A 17,693-nucleotide genomic window follows, 5' to 3' on the forward strand; every position below is an offset into this window, starting at 1 on the left:
TGTTTTCAAGTGGGGTGAGGAACATAAGGTTCAGTCCCCCTGGCCTCCAAACAAGTAAAGGGTCTTAGTATTGCTGCACTGAATAGCAAACACCACCACAGTCCATCAATAGAAACCATGTGTAGCCTGGGACTAAATATATAGGCACTTATTTTTGTGACGGTTCCTGATTCAAAGGAGAATCTATGTGCAAAAGGCTGGATAGGTCAGGAAAAGCAACTCATAGATGACTTCTGTTAATATCTGTTTAGAATTGTTACTTAACCAGAATAGAATGGATTTTGGATGTGGTTCTTCATTAATGGATTAAAATGTGCAATACGTTAACACATATTAACTATCGTTTGCCATGATTCTGAAGAACTAGTGCAATACCCATTTATTCCAATTATGATAAATGATATAGTGGTTACAAAGTGATGCCCCAAACGTTCTTTAATAAACTAGTGCAGCACCAGTCCTGGATTGGTGCCTTCATTTGTATAAATTTGGATTTTCATATTTCCTGTATTCCTATCCCCTATGTATGAAGGATTCTACAGCATATTTCCTCTAACAGGAACTCACGTTGCAAGTTATTTGTGTGTTTTTGTAATGGAATGGGCACTGTGATGGAGGAGGTTTTTTGGGGGTATAATCGCCTTCAGTAGTAAATGTAATTTCTCTAAGTTTGAAAAGAAACTTCTTAAACTTTCAGACTGATCCAACAACTTCTTTCTTCACGGGAAACTTCTCTCACTTAAGAACAACATCAGCATGGTTCTTAAGGTTGTGTGTGGTTGCATTTCTGTAACTTGGTTTCCACTCAATTCTATATCTATAATGATGATTTGATTAAATATAAATGTTAGAGAGAGAGGTAACTACAAAGTACAGACTTACATTTTAAGTGTACTACTTATTGTACTGAAAGCATTAGAAATATCAAGTATGGGAAGCAATTTTAAAGAAAGGATTTAAAGAATCCAGTCTCAAACACAAGCCTCTCCTTTGCCAGGTATCTGCTCAATTGATCTACAATTAGAAACCATCATTTGGAACTTTATAGCATTAATATGGAAGAGCACTTTTTTAATCTAGACCAAAGTTGTTAGTGGATCTCAGCATTCAAAGGCTTCCCCATCTATTGGCCCAGTTAGTCAGAGTTGCAAGATCCTACGTAATATCAGAGCAGCTGAGTCAATGACAGCTAATAGTATTGTTGTATCTGGGATCTACATTAAGGCCTCTCATGACAGAAATGGTTTTGCAAACCTATGGTTAGGAGCTAATTCACATGTCAGAATAATACAGGCCAGTGAAGGCATCAGAGCACATTTCCGTTTTGATAATGTTGGCTGGACAGACAGGAGTGCAGGACCAGCAAGAAGGAGCTTCACCAACATTCGTGGCTCATTATAGTGATGGGACCTTGACCAATATACTGTAACCCTGTAGTTCAGGAACATTTTACTGATATATTCAGTATTTTTTAAAAAATTGAGCACACTAGATATTTCTACCTACTTCGACCTTTCTTAACGATTATACATAGAGAACTACTGACCAGGGTGAGAGCAACAGATTTAAAAAAATACAGGTATGTCCGTAAAATGTTGAATTATAATTATCAGTTACTTTAAAATGTTATAATTTATTATCTTGCTTCAGTCTATTATGGTCTAGGAGGTTTTAACAACATTTCATTTTTTGAGCCACTCCAGTTTTATATTCTGAGAAATAAAATGCCGAAACGGTACTGCAGAGCTAATGATCATGGCCACCATCAGGTTGGAGGGGGGGGTGCACAAGCATATCTGTGTGCGCTTGAATTTGTACTAAATTTGCTTTTCTGAAGTTGCACCTAAAGAAGACCCCGAAGTGTTTTTTAAACTCTTCCGCGTACAAAAAGGAGTTCAGCACAAGAAAAAATACAGTTCCCATTATTTCTTTTCCCTTTATTGATGTGTAGCAATTAATAAACCAAGAAATGCCACTGTGAGGCTGTCATATGTGTTATTTGTTAGATGAATTACAGTCCTAAAAACGTGTAGCTGCTCATCAAAGAGAGGTCCCAGATTGAGTGAAAATCGTTATTAAAAATTAATATGAGCCTCTTGGTATTTATGAGGATGCTTAAACGCTGAAAACATTTTGACGATTTTTAAAAAAATCTTTTTGGCCAACGAATGCTAAAAGTATTATTACCATCAATATTTTCATACTTTAAGAATCAGCTGTTAACTGCTAATGGCTTTAAACCTATTGTGAAAATTATTCTCCATGCTGTTATCACTTCAGTCAAAATTCAAATTTATAACTATATATATTTTAAAACTTTTTGCCACAGCGTTTTACCAACGAGGATCATTTGGCCGTCCATAAACATAAACATGAGATGACACTGAAATTTGGTCCAGCTCGTAATGACAGTGTCATTGTAGCTGGTTAGTATATATATTTTATTAATCCATCTTTCTTTTGGAATGTGCACATATTTGAGTATTTTTGTATATGACTTGAATTCCGTAGGCTCATGAGAAATAATATCAAGATATTGCAAACTTTTATTAGAAAGATAACATGTGTTGTCCTTTGCCTTGTCATTCAAATTACTGTATCTATACAGCCTTTGACTTATAACTGATGAAGTGCAGTCCAATTAAATTGGGCTTTGTAAAGGCTGTTGTAGAAAATCCTGCCTGGCAATTAGAGTAAAGTACTGATCCTAGAAAACGCTTACATGCACAATCCTATTTAAATTAATGTCATGTGCACATAAGTGGTTATGGGATAAATATTTATAGGTTCTTCTGCTTCTGTTCATAAATTTCATTAAAGCTGTTAAAAACATTGGTCTCATAATCAATTGGTCAAGGTATATACTGTCTGATTTCTTTATATCTTTAACAGTCTTTTTCCTTATGGTGATCTTGTCCTCTCAAACTTCCCTTTTAAAACTTACTTGCCAAGTACCAAAAGAGGGAACTAAGTTGTCTTGAAATTCTTCAACTATATTGTTTACATAAGGAATGAAGAGGTGGGGTTCTGAAAGGCAGCCATGCACGACTCTCTAGAGGAATAATGTGTGGCATTAGCCTGTCAAACCTGCTCATTCTCTGATACTTTTTCCTGAAGCACAAATAATTAATGAAGAATAGCCCCCAGTTTGGTAATAGGCTGCATCCAAAGCTGAAATTCAGACCCCTCTTGCAAGATGGCTCCCCTCAAATTCTGCCAATTCCCTTTTTCCTTTGGAACTCCCCCCCCCCCCCCAATGCTTTATCCCACACTGTTTGGGAAAGATCCTTAACCCTCAAAAGCTGATTTTTGGAACCGTAGTAGGCTGCAGTGAGGCAGGAGAAGGTAAGAAAGTTCCATTGCACAATACAAACTCCAATCACATTTCTCTGGATCCCACCCATTGGTGTGTGTGTGTGTTTTCTTGTAAAAGCCCACATTTGATAGGAAGATACACTGAGTGGTAGTAAAGTTCTTGCAAACAGTTTTTTATTTTTCTCAACCTAATTCCAATATATTTTACGCCATTCAGCTGCATTGAATATAGTAGAAATGTGTACAATATTGATCCTCTGTAGCAGGGGAGGGCAGAAGTTACGTGTTTACATTTGTTGGATTACTACTCTCAGAAGCCTCTGCCAGCATAAACAGTAGTCAGGAATGCTGGGAGTTGAAGTTCATCTGGAGATCTACTTTGCCCCCAGCCCTGCTCTACAAGCAGTTTTAATATGTAACTATGTATACTCTGTGAAAAGTAGACCATTGTCTCCAACACGACGTTTTTAGTAACGCAATTGCAGTTCACTATAGTGTGAATAACATGTTACTTTCTTCTTCACACATTTATGTGTGTGTCTTTAATCTTTTGTGGTTGCATAAAGGGCATGCAATAGAATACATGATTTCCTAAATATCTTTTTTCCTTGTCATTTTATTTATTTATTTATTTGCTACATTTTTATACCACCCAATAGCCAAAGCTCTCTGGGCGGTTCACAAAAATTAAAACCACAATAAAACAACCAACAGGTTAAAAGCACAATTACAAAATACAGTATAAAAAGCACAACCAGGATAAAACCACACAGCAAAATTGATATAAGATTAAAATACAGAGTTAAAACAGTAAGATTTAAATTTAAGTTAAAGTTAAGTGTTAAAATATTGAGAGTATAAAAAGGTCTTCAGCTGGCGACGAAAGCAGTACAGTGTAGGTGCCAGGCGGACCTCTATGGGGAGCTCATTCCACAACCGGGGTGCCACAGCGGAGAAAGCCCTCCTTCTAGTAGCCACCTGCCTCACTTCCTTTGGCAGGGGCTCACGGAGAAGGGCTCCTGTAGATGATCTTAAGGTCCGGGCAGGTACATATGGGAGGAGGCGTTCCTTCAAATAACATGGCCCCAAACCGTTTAGGGCTTTAAATGTCAATACCAGCACTTTGAATCGGGCCCGGACCTGGACTGGCAGCCAATGAAGCTGGAAAAGGACTGGCGTAATGTGATCTCACCGGCTAGTCCCTGTTAGTAAACGTGCTGCCCTGTTTTGTACCAGCTGAAGCTTCTGGACCGTTTTCAAAGGCAGCCCCAGGTATAACGCATTGCAGTAATCCAAGCGAGAGGTTATCAGAGCATGGATAACTGTAGCTAGACTATCTCTGTCCAGATAAGGGTGTAGTTGGTATATCAACCTAAGCTGATAAAAGGTGCTCTTTGCCACTGAGTTCACCTGTGCCTCAAGTGACAGTTCTGGATCCAAGAGCACCCCCAAACTACGGACCCGATCCTTTAGGGAGAGTGCAACCCCGTCCAGGACAGGGCAAACATCACCTCGCCGGACAGATGAACCACCCGCTAACAGTACCTCTGTCTTGTCTGGATTGAGTCTCAGTTTGCTAACCCTCATCCAGTCCATTACCGTGCCCAGGCACTGGTTCAGAACAGTCACTGCCTCACCTGGATTTGATGAAAAGAAAAGGTAGAGCTGGGTATCATCTGCATATTGATGACACCTCAGTCCACAACTCCGGATAACCTCCCCCAGCGGCTTCATGTATATGTTAAACAGCACAGGGGATAAGATAGAGCCCTGTGGAACCCCGTGGCTTAGAAGCCACGGCACAGAGCAATAATCCCTCAGCAACACCTTCTGGAATCGGCCATCCAAGTAGGAGCAGAACCACTGCAACGCAGTACCTCCAACTCCCAGCTCAGACAACCTATCCAGAAGGATACCATGGTCGATGGTATCGAAGGCCGCTGAGAGGTTCAGGAGAACCAACAGGGTCGCACTCCCCCTGTCTCTCTCCCGACAGCCATTATATAATGATTATCACTAGGACTCCTTCATTGATCCCACAATGCAAGTTAATTGTGTTTTGGGATAGGATTTTATTAAATATTCAACAATGATGGTGGAAACCACATCTCATCCTCTTTAGTATGTTTTAATCATTGTCTCACTTGCTTGAAAATAAGCCCTGGTTGAACGAATAGAAATCATTCCCCAGCAAATGGGTGAAGAATTGCAGCCAAGGTGCACAAATTAGTCCGTCTGTTTAAACTTCTTAGCTCTAACTGTTCAACCCATAAGCTATAGAATCATTATTTTCAAGATGGAATTGATACTATTTTAAATTCTCCCTGGATTTTCCTATATATTTGGGTGAGCAAGTTCTTCCTATAGATGTATGCCATCTTAAGACATACCGTATTTCTTCGATTGTAAGACACACACTAATTTCAGTACCACCAACAGAAAAAAAAAAACCTAAGACACACCCGCGATTCTAAGATGCATCCCATTTTTAGAGATGTTTATATGGGGAAAAAAGTGTCTTAGAATCGAAGAAATAGGGTATTAATGTGGAGGTTCCAATGCACTGTCACACTCCTTCCTCTGTAGCCCAGAGGAGCAACCATTAGCAACAACAAAAAATATCTCCCAACAACAAACAACTTCAGGAAATTTCCCTCTTTTCAAAACTATAGTATCTTGCCCACTTTGTAAGATCTCTTGAACTTTTACAAAACTAACATTTATAGAGATGTGTGTCTTCTGCTCTGCTGCCCATGAATACTTTCTGATTGTGTCAATATTGGCAATACTGATGAGAAAAGGAATGACTTTGCTATAAGGCAGCATTCTGAACTTTAAAAATAAAGGAGTCAGAAGTCATTTAGAGCAAACCCTTTAATTTTGCAGTTACTACACCCCTGTGAGGATCAGATGCAAATTTTAAAGTGCTTGAGACATTAATAGTATTAGCATTGATTTGCATATAGGTATAAAAACAAATGCGTACTTAAGCTGGAGATCAAATCATATTTTTCTCTCTTAATCATAGATCAGACTCCAACGCCAACTCGGTTCCTGAAGAATTGTGAAGAAGTGGGTTTATTCAATGAGCTAGCAAGTCCTTTTGAAAATGAATTCAAAAAAGCTTCTGAAGATGATATCAAGAAAGTATGTTAACACAGAGGGTTAAAACTAAATCACTTTGTATAGCACTGTCTGAACTCTCTTTGACACTAAGAATCTTGCACTGGTAGAAAAAGAGCTTGTCAGCACAGAGAAATGTCATGGAAACTGTACCTGGAGGAAATCTTCTTTGAAGGGTCTTCGTAATACGAGTAACATTTCTATACAAAAATCTATTCTGACATGTAATCTCACAGCTGGAATGCTAGGAATAACTCTTAAGGAGACCAAAATATTGCCATTTAATGTTATTTTGTTTGAAAAGGGAAATAAAAATATTGAAAGTATCCTAACTGGCAACTATTTTTATATAATCAAACATAGTCGCTGCTTTTGCGAGGGATGAAGTTATCTAGCTTGCATTATGAGCAATTTTTTTTAATGAATGTGTGGCAGAATGTAATTTCCTTTCATTAGACATCTTATTATGCCAGAACTGACTGAAAAGAGATGATGGTACTATTGGCTTCATTGTAGATGGCCTGCTATTTAAAGAGATAACTGCTTGTTGATATGCAGCTTTTAAAATTTATCTGCCTGTTAAATCTTCCAGATGCCTCTAGACTTATCACCTCTCGCAACACCAATTATTAGAAATAAAATTGAAGAGCCTTCAGTTGTTGAAACAACTCACCAGGATAGCCCCTTACCTCATCCAGAGTCCACTACCAGTGATGAAAAGGTCAGTAACTCTTCATAGTGTACCCTGTATATGGATTTTGCCAATAAATTCTAGTTATTCGACATTATTTACAAGCTTACCTGCCCACACACAGCTGTGTTGGTCAGCAACAGCCTGAACACAAGAGAGACCAATTCTTACAGATTACAAAAGTGTCCTTTCCTGGTCACCTGAAAGGCAATATTATCACTGAACAATTAACAAAGTATAGTACTGCAGAATCTCTTGTGATGCAAACATTTCTAAAGCAGATCCTTCTTCTCCTCCATCTTGCCCCTAAACAAAGATCATGCAATCTCACCTCTTATCTCAAAGGAGAGTGGACAAACAAATCCACATGGACAGTCTGTGCCAGCATTGCACATTCATGTATTGGCAGTGGATGGTTTGGAAAAACTCATGTAATGGGGTTGTGGGGAGGGGGGGAGGTATTTGAGAAGCTCTCACACATTGGCAACCACATCCACATGGAATATTTCCATCATCTGTAGACCTGGACAGAGAATAACTGTGTGGGGGTGCTAATGTAAGTTGCAGCTAAAAACAAAATCTTCAGGGCTTAAAATGTTTCTGATACAATTAAATAATTGTGTTTTCTCAATATAAAAAGGCTTTCCTGTTCCTTGCAGGAAGTGTGTCTGCCGCAGACTGCTCAGCCTACATCCACCATTGTTCGTCCAGCTTCTCTACAGGTTCCTAATGTGTTGCTTGCAAGTTCTGACTCAAGCGTCATTATTCAGCAAGCCATACCTTCACCAACTTCTAGCACCGTCATAACCCAGGCTCCATCCTCCAATAGGCCAATAGTGTAAGTAGTGTGATATGTAAAGTGAAATATTTCAATAGGTTTCTTTGTATAGCATGTTCTTTTTTAAAAAACAAAAACAAAAAACTTCATCATAGTTACATTGACTCTTCCTTTTTTTAAAAAAAAAAAAAAGTTGCTGGCATTTGCTCTGATCTTATTTAATGCTGCAAAGGACCTAATGAAGCTTTCAGGATTAAAAGGATTGTTTTGAAAGAAAAATTTGTTCCAGGCTTTGAATTGAGAACTGTAGGTTTATGACCTATATAATGGAAAAATAACATAAACCCAGCTTGTGTAAATGATAATCTTTTGGGCTTGGATCCAGAGTTCTGCTGGTGGAATGGGGGAGGGAAGTGATTTTCGCTGATTCGATTAAGAGATTCTCTGGAACAGTGTGGGAGATGGTGCTATGGGCTGTAAGGAAGAGGAGAAATCAGTGAAAATTGCCTCCTTCCTCTGTTGGATGTCACACACACCCCTCCAACAAAGGAAGGAACCCTTTCATTGATGGCGGGGCAGCTCCGGCTCTAAATCCTGTCATCAAAATAGCCATATCAATAACCTGCATACTGCACAGAATTGCTTCAAGGATAAATGAAATCTACAATGGACTTTGTACTATAAGCACTATAATACCTTTTCTTCTCCCCCCTCCCCCATGTCTTTTCTTAGACCGGTGCCAGGTCCTTTCCCCCTGCTGTTGCATCTTCCTAATGGACAAACCATGCCTGTTGCTATTCCTGCTGCGATCACAAATTCTAATGTGCATGTCCCAACTGCAGTTCCAGTAAGTGTGTGTATATGCCATACACACCTGCCTCCAGAGTTTTGGACAAGTCCCATCCCCCAGTTCCTAATGCTGGGAACAGCTGTGACTCTTGATCCAGATGAGCATGCATGGGTGAAGCCAATCAGGAGGATGGAAGAGGGACATATGATCATAGCATGCTGACAGTTGGGAGCCTGAAGCTGGATCCCATCCAGGATCCTGTGAGAAGAAAAGCTTAAGGGTATCCCTCAGGGGGAGAAAGGGGGTGAATCTTCAAACCACCTGATTTTGGAAGGAAAGTAGTGAATCACTCCACAACCCAGACTATCAGAAGAGCCAGGAATATGGTCAAAACACAAACCCTTCTATTAGGCAGAAGTCAAGTTTCCCCTTCTGTACACATCATACCCAATGCAGTGACTAGTAGGAGCCAGCTTGGATTTGTCAATAATACATTCGGCCAGACAAATCTTATCTGTTTTTTTTAATTATTGGGTAACTAGCAGGGTGGATTGTGGGAATGCTGTGGATGTGATTTGTCTTCAGTTCCACAAAGCATTTGACAGTATCCAACACTGTCACTCCGCTTACGCTATTGATGTACTGCTAGCGTAAGTGAAGTGTAAGCTATGTGAGGTATTTCTCGAGAAAAAATGTCACGCAAGCTTATGCTATTGGTATACTGCTAATGGTCGTTTATGCTAGTGTTACATCAATAGTGTAAGTGGAGTGGCAGTTTTGGATACTACCCACTGTTCCCCATAATGTTTTGCTTAACAAACTGATTTAATGTGAACCAGATGATTGTGCTGTCAGGTAAATTCAGAGCTGGCCAGCAAACCATGCTCAGAATACTCGACAGTGCTTCTTCATCAAACTGAAGGGAGATTTCAAGTAGTGCTGCAGGGCTTTGTCCTAAGTCTGGTACTCCTCAACATTTCCTCAATGACAGGTAGAGGGAATTCTTATCAAATTTGCAAATGTCACAAAATTGGGAGGTATAGCTAAAAACGCATTGGGTAGGGCAAGTGTTCATAAGAGTACTCTTCAAAAATCCTAGAGAGCTGTTGTATAACCAGGCCAAGACTTGTTCTGTTCTACCTCAGAGGACAGGACTAGATCTAATGGGCTTAAGTTACAGGAGGACGGATTTCAGGAGCATTAGGAGAACCTTCTTGATGGTAAGAGCAGTTCAACAGTGGAGCTGATTACCGGGGGAGTGAGGGGCTGTACCTTGTTGGAGGTCTTCAAGCAGAGCCTGAGCAGCTCTCTGTTGGGGATGGTTTAACTGCATTTCCTATATCAAGTTGAGATTGGATTTGATGGGCCACAAGCCCTCCTCCCCCTCTCTACAATTCTGTGCTAGCCACTGTTCTTTACAGAGTCACGGGAATTAAGATTCTGCCAGTAAAATTACAGTAATAAATCCATTTTTTAAAAAAACCACAGTAAACTAAGTATAAAATTATAAGCTAAAATATCACAGCATATAAGAACCAATAAAAAGTAGACAAACCTAATAACTCAGATTTCAACTATTGAAAGACTGGATGAATACGAGTCCTGACTTGGCACAGAATATGTCTTCAGAGAATATGCAAGGGAGAGGGTGCCACCACTGAAAGAGCCCCCCTTCCTGGACACCCCAGCCTCATCATGGAAGGTGGACGCATCCAGGGAAGGGCCTCTGAAGTAGATTTAGCATACTGCGCCGTGACTGTACAACACGGGTGTTGCAAGTGCAGCTCCGTTGAGCAATCTTGGGAACTTTCATTGGAAAGGGATAGATCAGGGCCGGGCAACCTGCCGCCACATGTGGCCCTCAGCTTATTTTCAGAGGCCCTCGGTCTAATTTCCAAACCCCTCTACATGCAATCAGTTCAGACTTGTGATAAGACTGATCTGTCCCTTCCTTGGCAGCCCACTCTGTGGGAAAGAAGAGGGAGAGAGGGAAAAGGGGGTGGCAGAAACTGAGAGAAAATAGAACAGCAGAAAGAGAAGAGGGATGACCCATCCACTTTGGCTTTGTCCCAGCTCACCGCAGATACGCAGACCCTGACAGATAACCTATGAGAGAATGCAGTCCTCTGTGGGGAAAAAGAGTGGCCGCCCCTTAATTACACAATCTTAGCTGTTATAAAGCAAAATGCATTTGTTTTTATATATTAACTCTGATTCTCTTGAACAGCTTGTTAGACCTGTCACCATGGTGCCTAGCATCCCAGGAATTCCAGGGCCTTCTTCTCCACAACCTGTGCAGTCAGAGGCAAAATTGGTAAGTGTTACACAATTCTATAGTAAGATAAATGTGCAGATAATGTTGTAGGTTAGTCAGTGAATCCCAATTATTAAATTCAGATTTTAAGTGTTTTTCTGTTTTCATATTCTTAGATTACCATTCATATATTTTGTTTTATATACTTATTGTGCACCTGCATTTTTGATCCTGAAGAAATTAAAGTTGTGAATGTTTGGGTTCACACAATCACTGCAGCCCACTGTGGTTTATGGTGCATGCAGGCGAGGGTTGCCATGGTTTGTCATGGTTGTCCAAACCTCAACGCCATGGGTTGTTTGAGGCTTAAACAAACCTCAAATACTTCATGGTCTGTTGTAGAGTTATTTGAGGATTGTTTAACTCTCAGACAGCCCTTGCCATCCAGGTTCGGATGACATGACAAACCATAGCAATTTTCCGCCAGAGTTAAATATTCAAAATGGCTGCTGGTGTTACACTGCAACTCACCATTAAATTAGTCACAGTAGGCTGCAATAATTGTGTAAGCTGGCTAAAAGTGTTTGTGTGTTGTGCAGTATTTCTACATTTTGGAAAGTAGGACATTGTGAACAGATTGCAAAATTTTATCATAATAGTGCTTAGGACTTATACAGATTTTTAGAATATTAAGTGTATTTCTGTGGAGGGGGGCAATAATTATTCTCATACGCAAATGGGTAAAAAGTCTGCTCCAGCTAATTACAATCCTATTAGTTTATTAGTCATTTGAAACCACTGGGAGAGATCATCTAGAGGCATGGGGCGGGGTGCTATCGGTATGCTGATGACACCCAAATATATTTCTCTATGCCTTAGACAACAGCGTCAATCCAGACAAGACGGAGGTGCTTGCTGTCAGAGGTGTGTCAACCAGTTCTGGATGGGGTTACACTCCCCCTGAAAGACTGTGTTCGCAGCTTGGGGGTACTTCTGGATCCGTCGCTCCAAATGACAGCCCAGATAGATGCGACGGCCAGGAGTGCCTACTATCAGCTTTGGTTGATACGCCAGCTGCGCTCCTTCCTAGAGTCGGAAGACCTAAAGGTGGTAGTGCATGCGCTCGTAACTTCGAGGCTCGACTTCTGCAGTGCGCTCTACATAGGGCTACCTTTGTGCCTAGTCCGGAAACTTCAACTAGTTCAAAATATGGCAGCCACGTTGGTCAACGGTACACCTAGGGGTGACCACATTACACCAGTTTTAAAATTTCTTCAATGGCTGCCAATTAGTTTCGGGGCGAAGTATAAAGTTATCACCTTTAAAGCCCTACATGGTTTGGGTCCAGGCTACCTGCGAGATCGCCTTCTCCCGTACAATCTGCCCTGCACACTCAGGTCCTCTGGGAAGAATTTACTCCAGCCAACAAAAACAAGGCTGACAACTATTACCCAGAGGACCTTTTCTTCTGCCGCTCCCAGTTTGTGGAATGGCTTGTCGGAAGAGATTCATCAACTTAACAGTCTTCCAGAATTTAAGAAAGCCATAAAGACTGATCTCTTCCGGCAGGCCTACCCAGTTGAATTTTAAGATGCCTTTTTTAATGGTGTGCTGCTTTTAATGATGCACTGGTTTTAAACGTTTGAATTAGTTGTATGAATTTTATGGTATTTTTATTTGTGTTGTACCCCGCCTCGATCCAGAGGGAGAGGCTGGTAACAAATAAATAAATATATTGTTGTTGTTGTTATTGCTTGTTGAAGGCTTTTGCCCTTTTTTGAATATTAGCCATTTAGTTATTGATTTTAACAACATAACATCCTGGTCTTTTCTAAATCTAAAAAAAAGTGTATAGATGGGTTTTAATGAGTGGCTTGGTCACTAACCTCAATGACCATCCTGTTGAACAAATATATCACTACAAGTATCTTGATGTTGGCTTTCATCACACTTTAAAGTAGAGCTTTTGAAGATCTTCCACACTTCAGTTCGTGCATAACAGTTTGACCACTTTGTGAAGACTTGTCTTCACAAAGAACAGCTATTCAGTGTATACCACTCTCTTGGTGTCCTGAGGAAAGATAACAGCTTTCATATGGAGTAGCTGTATGGATACAGCTGTATGACATAGAGGTTGGAAGAAGTTGGTCACTTTTTCAGCGGGATACTTGCTGTCCCTAGTTGCATGGCTAATGCGATTTTGTGCCTAGAAACAGGACTTAAATCTATCATATGTATGGCTTGGGCATTGATCTTTTCTAAGTGGATAAAATTCTGTTTTGCCTGTCTGATTTCTAGTTACTGTTCTATGATCTGCCAAGATTTATACAGAAATGAATGGCCGAAAGCTGTTCATTACAAAATAATACAACTGGGAATTTCTCCATTGGAACTTTTATCTTTAGGTGAAATGAAGGCAAAAACAGTATTGCTCCAAAGATTATGCTATATATTGTGAAAATTTATGGTGCTTGTGTCTAAATTGTGTTCCTTTTCCATTTTTGGTATTCATTATGTAACTGGGAGTAAAGTGCTAATTCCCTAAGAGTTCTAAATAGGTGTACTTTATCTGATTGCCTTTATGCTGTCTGTTAGAGAGGAGATATAATAAGCAATCTTTAGAGGCTTGCTGCACTTGCAGCTTGCCAATGTATTGTTGCACTATAATTTTAATCATGATACCAGGAGATAGGTTCCCTGGTAGAGATAGTAATTATGTGTTTTACTGAAAAAGTTGCTAAGTTGTTGTTTTTACATTGCAGTTAAGAATGAACATGTGTCTGATTTAGCTAGAACCCTGGTTTAATTTCACGTTGATGGTTTACTTATTTTATTTACAGCCACCTGATATATTTACAAAGTGTTGAATTTTGTTTGTATGGGATTTTTGTAAACTTGTCAGTGATCTCAATTCAAGTAATGCCATTACCAGCTCGGCATTGGCATACGTTTCTGTAAAATAGGCCAACATATTAATTGCATGTCTCTCCCTCTTCCTTTTCTCTGTATTAATATGCTGGATGCAACCTATGGGTGAATAATCGTTCCTTTGCTTAGCTTAATCTTTTCAGCAGTTGAATATTCATTAATTGTAGCGAATAAATTAACTGACCAAAGACACCCAAAGGCCAGCAGGCATAGTGGCATGGTTTTCGCATAATAAGCCAGAGTTCTGCAAGAACCTTGGCTTACCATGTATAAACAGCTTGCTCATGTATGCTGCCTGATCACTCTTCCTGCAAGTGGCAGTGGCTAAACAAACCAGGGCAGCTTGGCAAAAACATGATTTGTTATTGGCTTAAGACTGGGGTGAGAGACGATCCAAAGTATCTGGTTTGCATGTCATGGTAAGCAAACCACAGACGGAAGGTTCATCGTTTGTTTAGCTCAGGGGTAGTCATAGAATCATAGAATAGTAGAGTTGGAAGGGGCCTATAAGGCCATCGAGTTCAACCCCCTGCTCAATGCAGGAATCCACCTTAAAGCATACCTGACACATGGCTGTCCAGCTGCCTCTTGAATGCCTCTAGTGTGGGGAGAGCCCACGGCCTCCCTAGGTAACTGATTCCATTGTCGTACTGCTCTAACAGTCAGGAAGTTTTTTCTGATGTCCAGCCGAAATCTGGCTTCCTGTAACTTGAGCCCATGATTCCGTGTCCTGCATTCTGGAATGATCAAGGAGAGATCCTGGCCCTCCTCTGTATAACAACCTTTCAAGAATTTAAAGAGTGCTATCATGTCTCCCCTCAGTCTTCTCTTCTCAAGGCTAAACATGCCCAGTTCTTTCAGTCTCTCCTCATAGGGCTTTGTTTCCAGACCCCTGATTATCCTCGTAGCCCTCCTCTGAACCCCCTCCAGGTTGTCTGCACCCTTCTTGAAGTGTGACGCCCAGAACTGTCAACCTTTTGGGCCCACAGGCACATTTGGCAACTTAAGAAAATGTCATGGGCACCACCACAAAATGGCTCACATGGGAGACATAGCTAGGCACAAAGAACAACTGATCTGCTCAAACAACTGTGTACAAAGTAGTAGTGAGGTCTAAGCCACAGCACACTAAGCAACCCCTTTAAACCCACACTTTTCAGTGCCAATAGAAGCCTGTTTCACAGAAGGCAAATTTTTCTCTCCCTACTCTTCTGTCAGCCGATTCATTCCCCCCATCACTTTCTCTTTTTCTCTGTGGATCACTACCCATAGATGCACTCTCTACGGAGCCACCATATCTTCTTCTCCAGCCCCCAAGTGTGCTACATGCGTGACCATCATTAGGATAATTACCTGTGATAATTTTTAGTGCAGGTTGCCATGTTCTCGAAACCCGGTGCATGGCATGGCCTGGGGTGGCTTTGTACCCACCCTACAACCCCAAGTCATAGAAGCCAGCTCAGACAGTATAGCAACCCCCAGTGCATCATGGATAATTATGTAAATGATGCAGGGGCGGAAGGAAGCTGTGATGGCTTCTTTTACCCCTGTGATCAACTGAACCCAGTCTTTCTCACTCACATGCACCCATACAACTCACTCTCTCGTCTTCATTTCCTAAGAATATCTCTGCGCCCCATTATGTAGCCCAGAAACATTAATGGGAAATGAATATGACAGCAGCTGGAGGCCCTCACTTTGCTTTGAAGTGATTCCAGCTGTTGGAAAGAAAATGTGTTGATGATGATGATGATGATGATGATGATTAAAAAAAGAAAAGAACAAAGAGAACTAGAGCACCTTCAAGGGCACCAAGAAAAATGTCCAGTGGCCTATTGGTGCCCAGGAGCACTATGTTGCCTTTATAATTACAGCTTACTGTTAAATGTAAACCAGGCCTATGTTTGTGAATGGCAAAAGTGGTGGTGGTGGGAATCCTGCAACAATTCCTATCCTGGAAATCTGCTATGTTCTGATCATTCTGCTTACCAAATTAAAAGGATCCGTGGGTAACAGCAATTAAAATTGCCTAATTTATGGTTTCTAAACAGTGTGCTAAAATATGCCTTCAGAATTATACAATTAACAGGATCATAATTTTTATTGCTTGAATCAATCGTTTCTTACAGTGCATAAATTAGTGCTTTCACTGCAAACTTTATTTGCCTTTGTCTTCTTATAAACTAATAGTGATCACAGTTTTCTAGTCCTTATGTAGCCAAATCGTGACCACAGTTCTCTGGTCCTTATGTAGCCAAATTATCATCATCCACATACAGGAGAGGTATCACAGGCTTGGGGGACCCAAGGTTTTCAGGAGTACAAAAAAACAGCACAGTAAAGACTGAGTGCTCACAGAATGCAGAAAGACAAGAGTTGTAGGGCGAGAGAGAATGGAAAACCTAGTGGGAAGAGGAAGGGGAGGGAGCATCCTGAGAAGGGAGAATAGAGAGGCAGGTGGGAAGGGAAATAGAATGGAGCAGCTTGGAAGGAGTTGGCACAGCTGATGAGCTGCGTAGCAGCATTCCACACTGCAACAACTTGTTGCATCTATTGTAAAAATTCAGCAGGGGAAAGATGTGCAATAAAATATTGACCTACAGTAATATTAACTAAGTTAAATTGGCGAATTCCTAACATGAAATGTGTTAGGGGATTAACATTGTGATTACTTTGAAAGGGACCCCACGCACCTCCTTTGTGTTCAGTACGGCAAAGGAAACATGCACATTTTGTGACCAACTACAGTGAGATTACACCAGTATAAGCATTGGGTTTATCACTGTTCGTATGTGGTAGATAGGATCCAGTGATTCCCTTCTGTTTTTAGCTCCTTTCGCGAAGTCTAAGATACTCAGCAATGGCATGGATTATTTCAGAAATAGGCTCTAGCATGGTTTGCTAATTTTATACTGCATGGAAAGGAAAATTTTGACAATGGAGATTTCTTACTATTGGAGTCCTAGAATGGAGTAAGCTCCACCTGCGAATGTTCATGTATGGAAGGTATTTATTGAAAACCACCCTTGGATATTTTTTTAAAGCGATGGTGTATACTCATGATAAATACATAAACAAATTTTACAATTATAGTGCCATTTAACTGGCAACAAGAGCACTATCATGAAAATGTTTTCTATGCCTGGTACCCAAGAGATTGTCCGATAGTGGCATGGTTCAAATGGAGCTAACTTGTTTATCATTATGAGCAAGAGATTCAGGCACTCCCCATCCACCCCTTTCCTTTGCCCCCAAGAAGAGCAAATTGAAAGCATCCATATTCACTTTTAAGTAAACCACATTTTCCCATTAGGAATCTGTGATTTATTCTAATTCTGGTTAATTAAAGTTAGCCAAGTTACCAAACAAACCACAGTTAGAATAAAGCACAGTTTCACAACTCTGGGCATAATGGGAAACCACTTCACTCAAAAACACAATCTATTCCTTACGTGAAAGGGGGAAGACATGGTCTCATAACAAACAAACAAACGCACAGTAGGGTTTGTTATGTCCAGACCAGACGTTTAACTCTAAAAGATATGTGAGAGAAAAGGTAATCCTATTAGAGGTTTGTTAACTCGAAAATGTTGTATAACCTAGAATTATTTAGAATACTTTTGTATAATTATGCATAAGTTTAGATTTATGTATTATTATTATTTTCTAAAAGGCTGTGTAGCAATGTGTGCTATCAGGCATTATAATGGCAAAATGTAGACAAGACAAGGAAGATAAAATAGCTAAATTTAAATTTTAACATTCTCTTTAGTGGATACAATTCGTATTTTCACCATTTGTTTCAGTTACGTGG

At 40.3% G+C, this 17,693-nt stretch overlaps 1 protein-coding gene across 5 annotated transcripts in view; it reads left to right on the forward strand.

The window, feature by feature from the left end:
* The window catches only part of ATF2 (activating transcription factor 2), a 52,252-nt gene that overhangs the window by 12,010 nt on the left and 22,549 nt on the right, over window positions 1-17,693 (forward strand). For 3 of the 5 annotated variants that reach the window (XM_063116340.1, XM_063116341.1, XM_063116343.1), the window contains 5 exons: window positions 6,344-6,462; window positions 7,031-7,159; window positions 7,789-7,967; window positions 8,640-8,754; window positions 10,925-11,011. In XM_063116340.1, the coding sequence (XP_062972410.1) occupies window positions 6,344-6,462; window positions 7,031-7,159; window positions 7,789-7,967; window positions 8,640-8,754; window positions 10,925-11,011 (629 nt within the window). Of the gene's footprint in view, window positions 1-2,329; window positions 2,427-6,343; window positions 6,463-7,030; window positions 7,160-7,788; window positions 7,968-8,639; window positions 8,755-10,924; window positions 11,012-17,693 lie in introns of all 5 variants that reach the window. The other 2 variants (XM_063116339.1, XM_063116338.1) reach the window with 1 other exon arrangement.

The sequence above is a fragment of the Elgaria multicarinata genome, chromosome 2, assembly GCF_023053635.1.
Source record: "Elgaria multicarinata webbii isolate HBS135686 ecotype San Diego chromosome 2, rElgMul1.1.pri, whole genome shotgun sequence".
Lineage (NCBI taxonomy): Eukaryota > Metazoa > Chordata > Lepidosauria > Squamata > Anguidae > Elgaria > Elgaria multicarinata.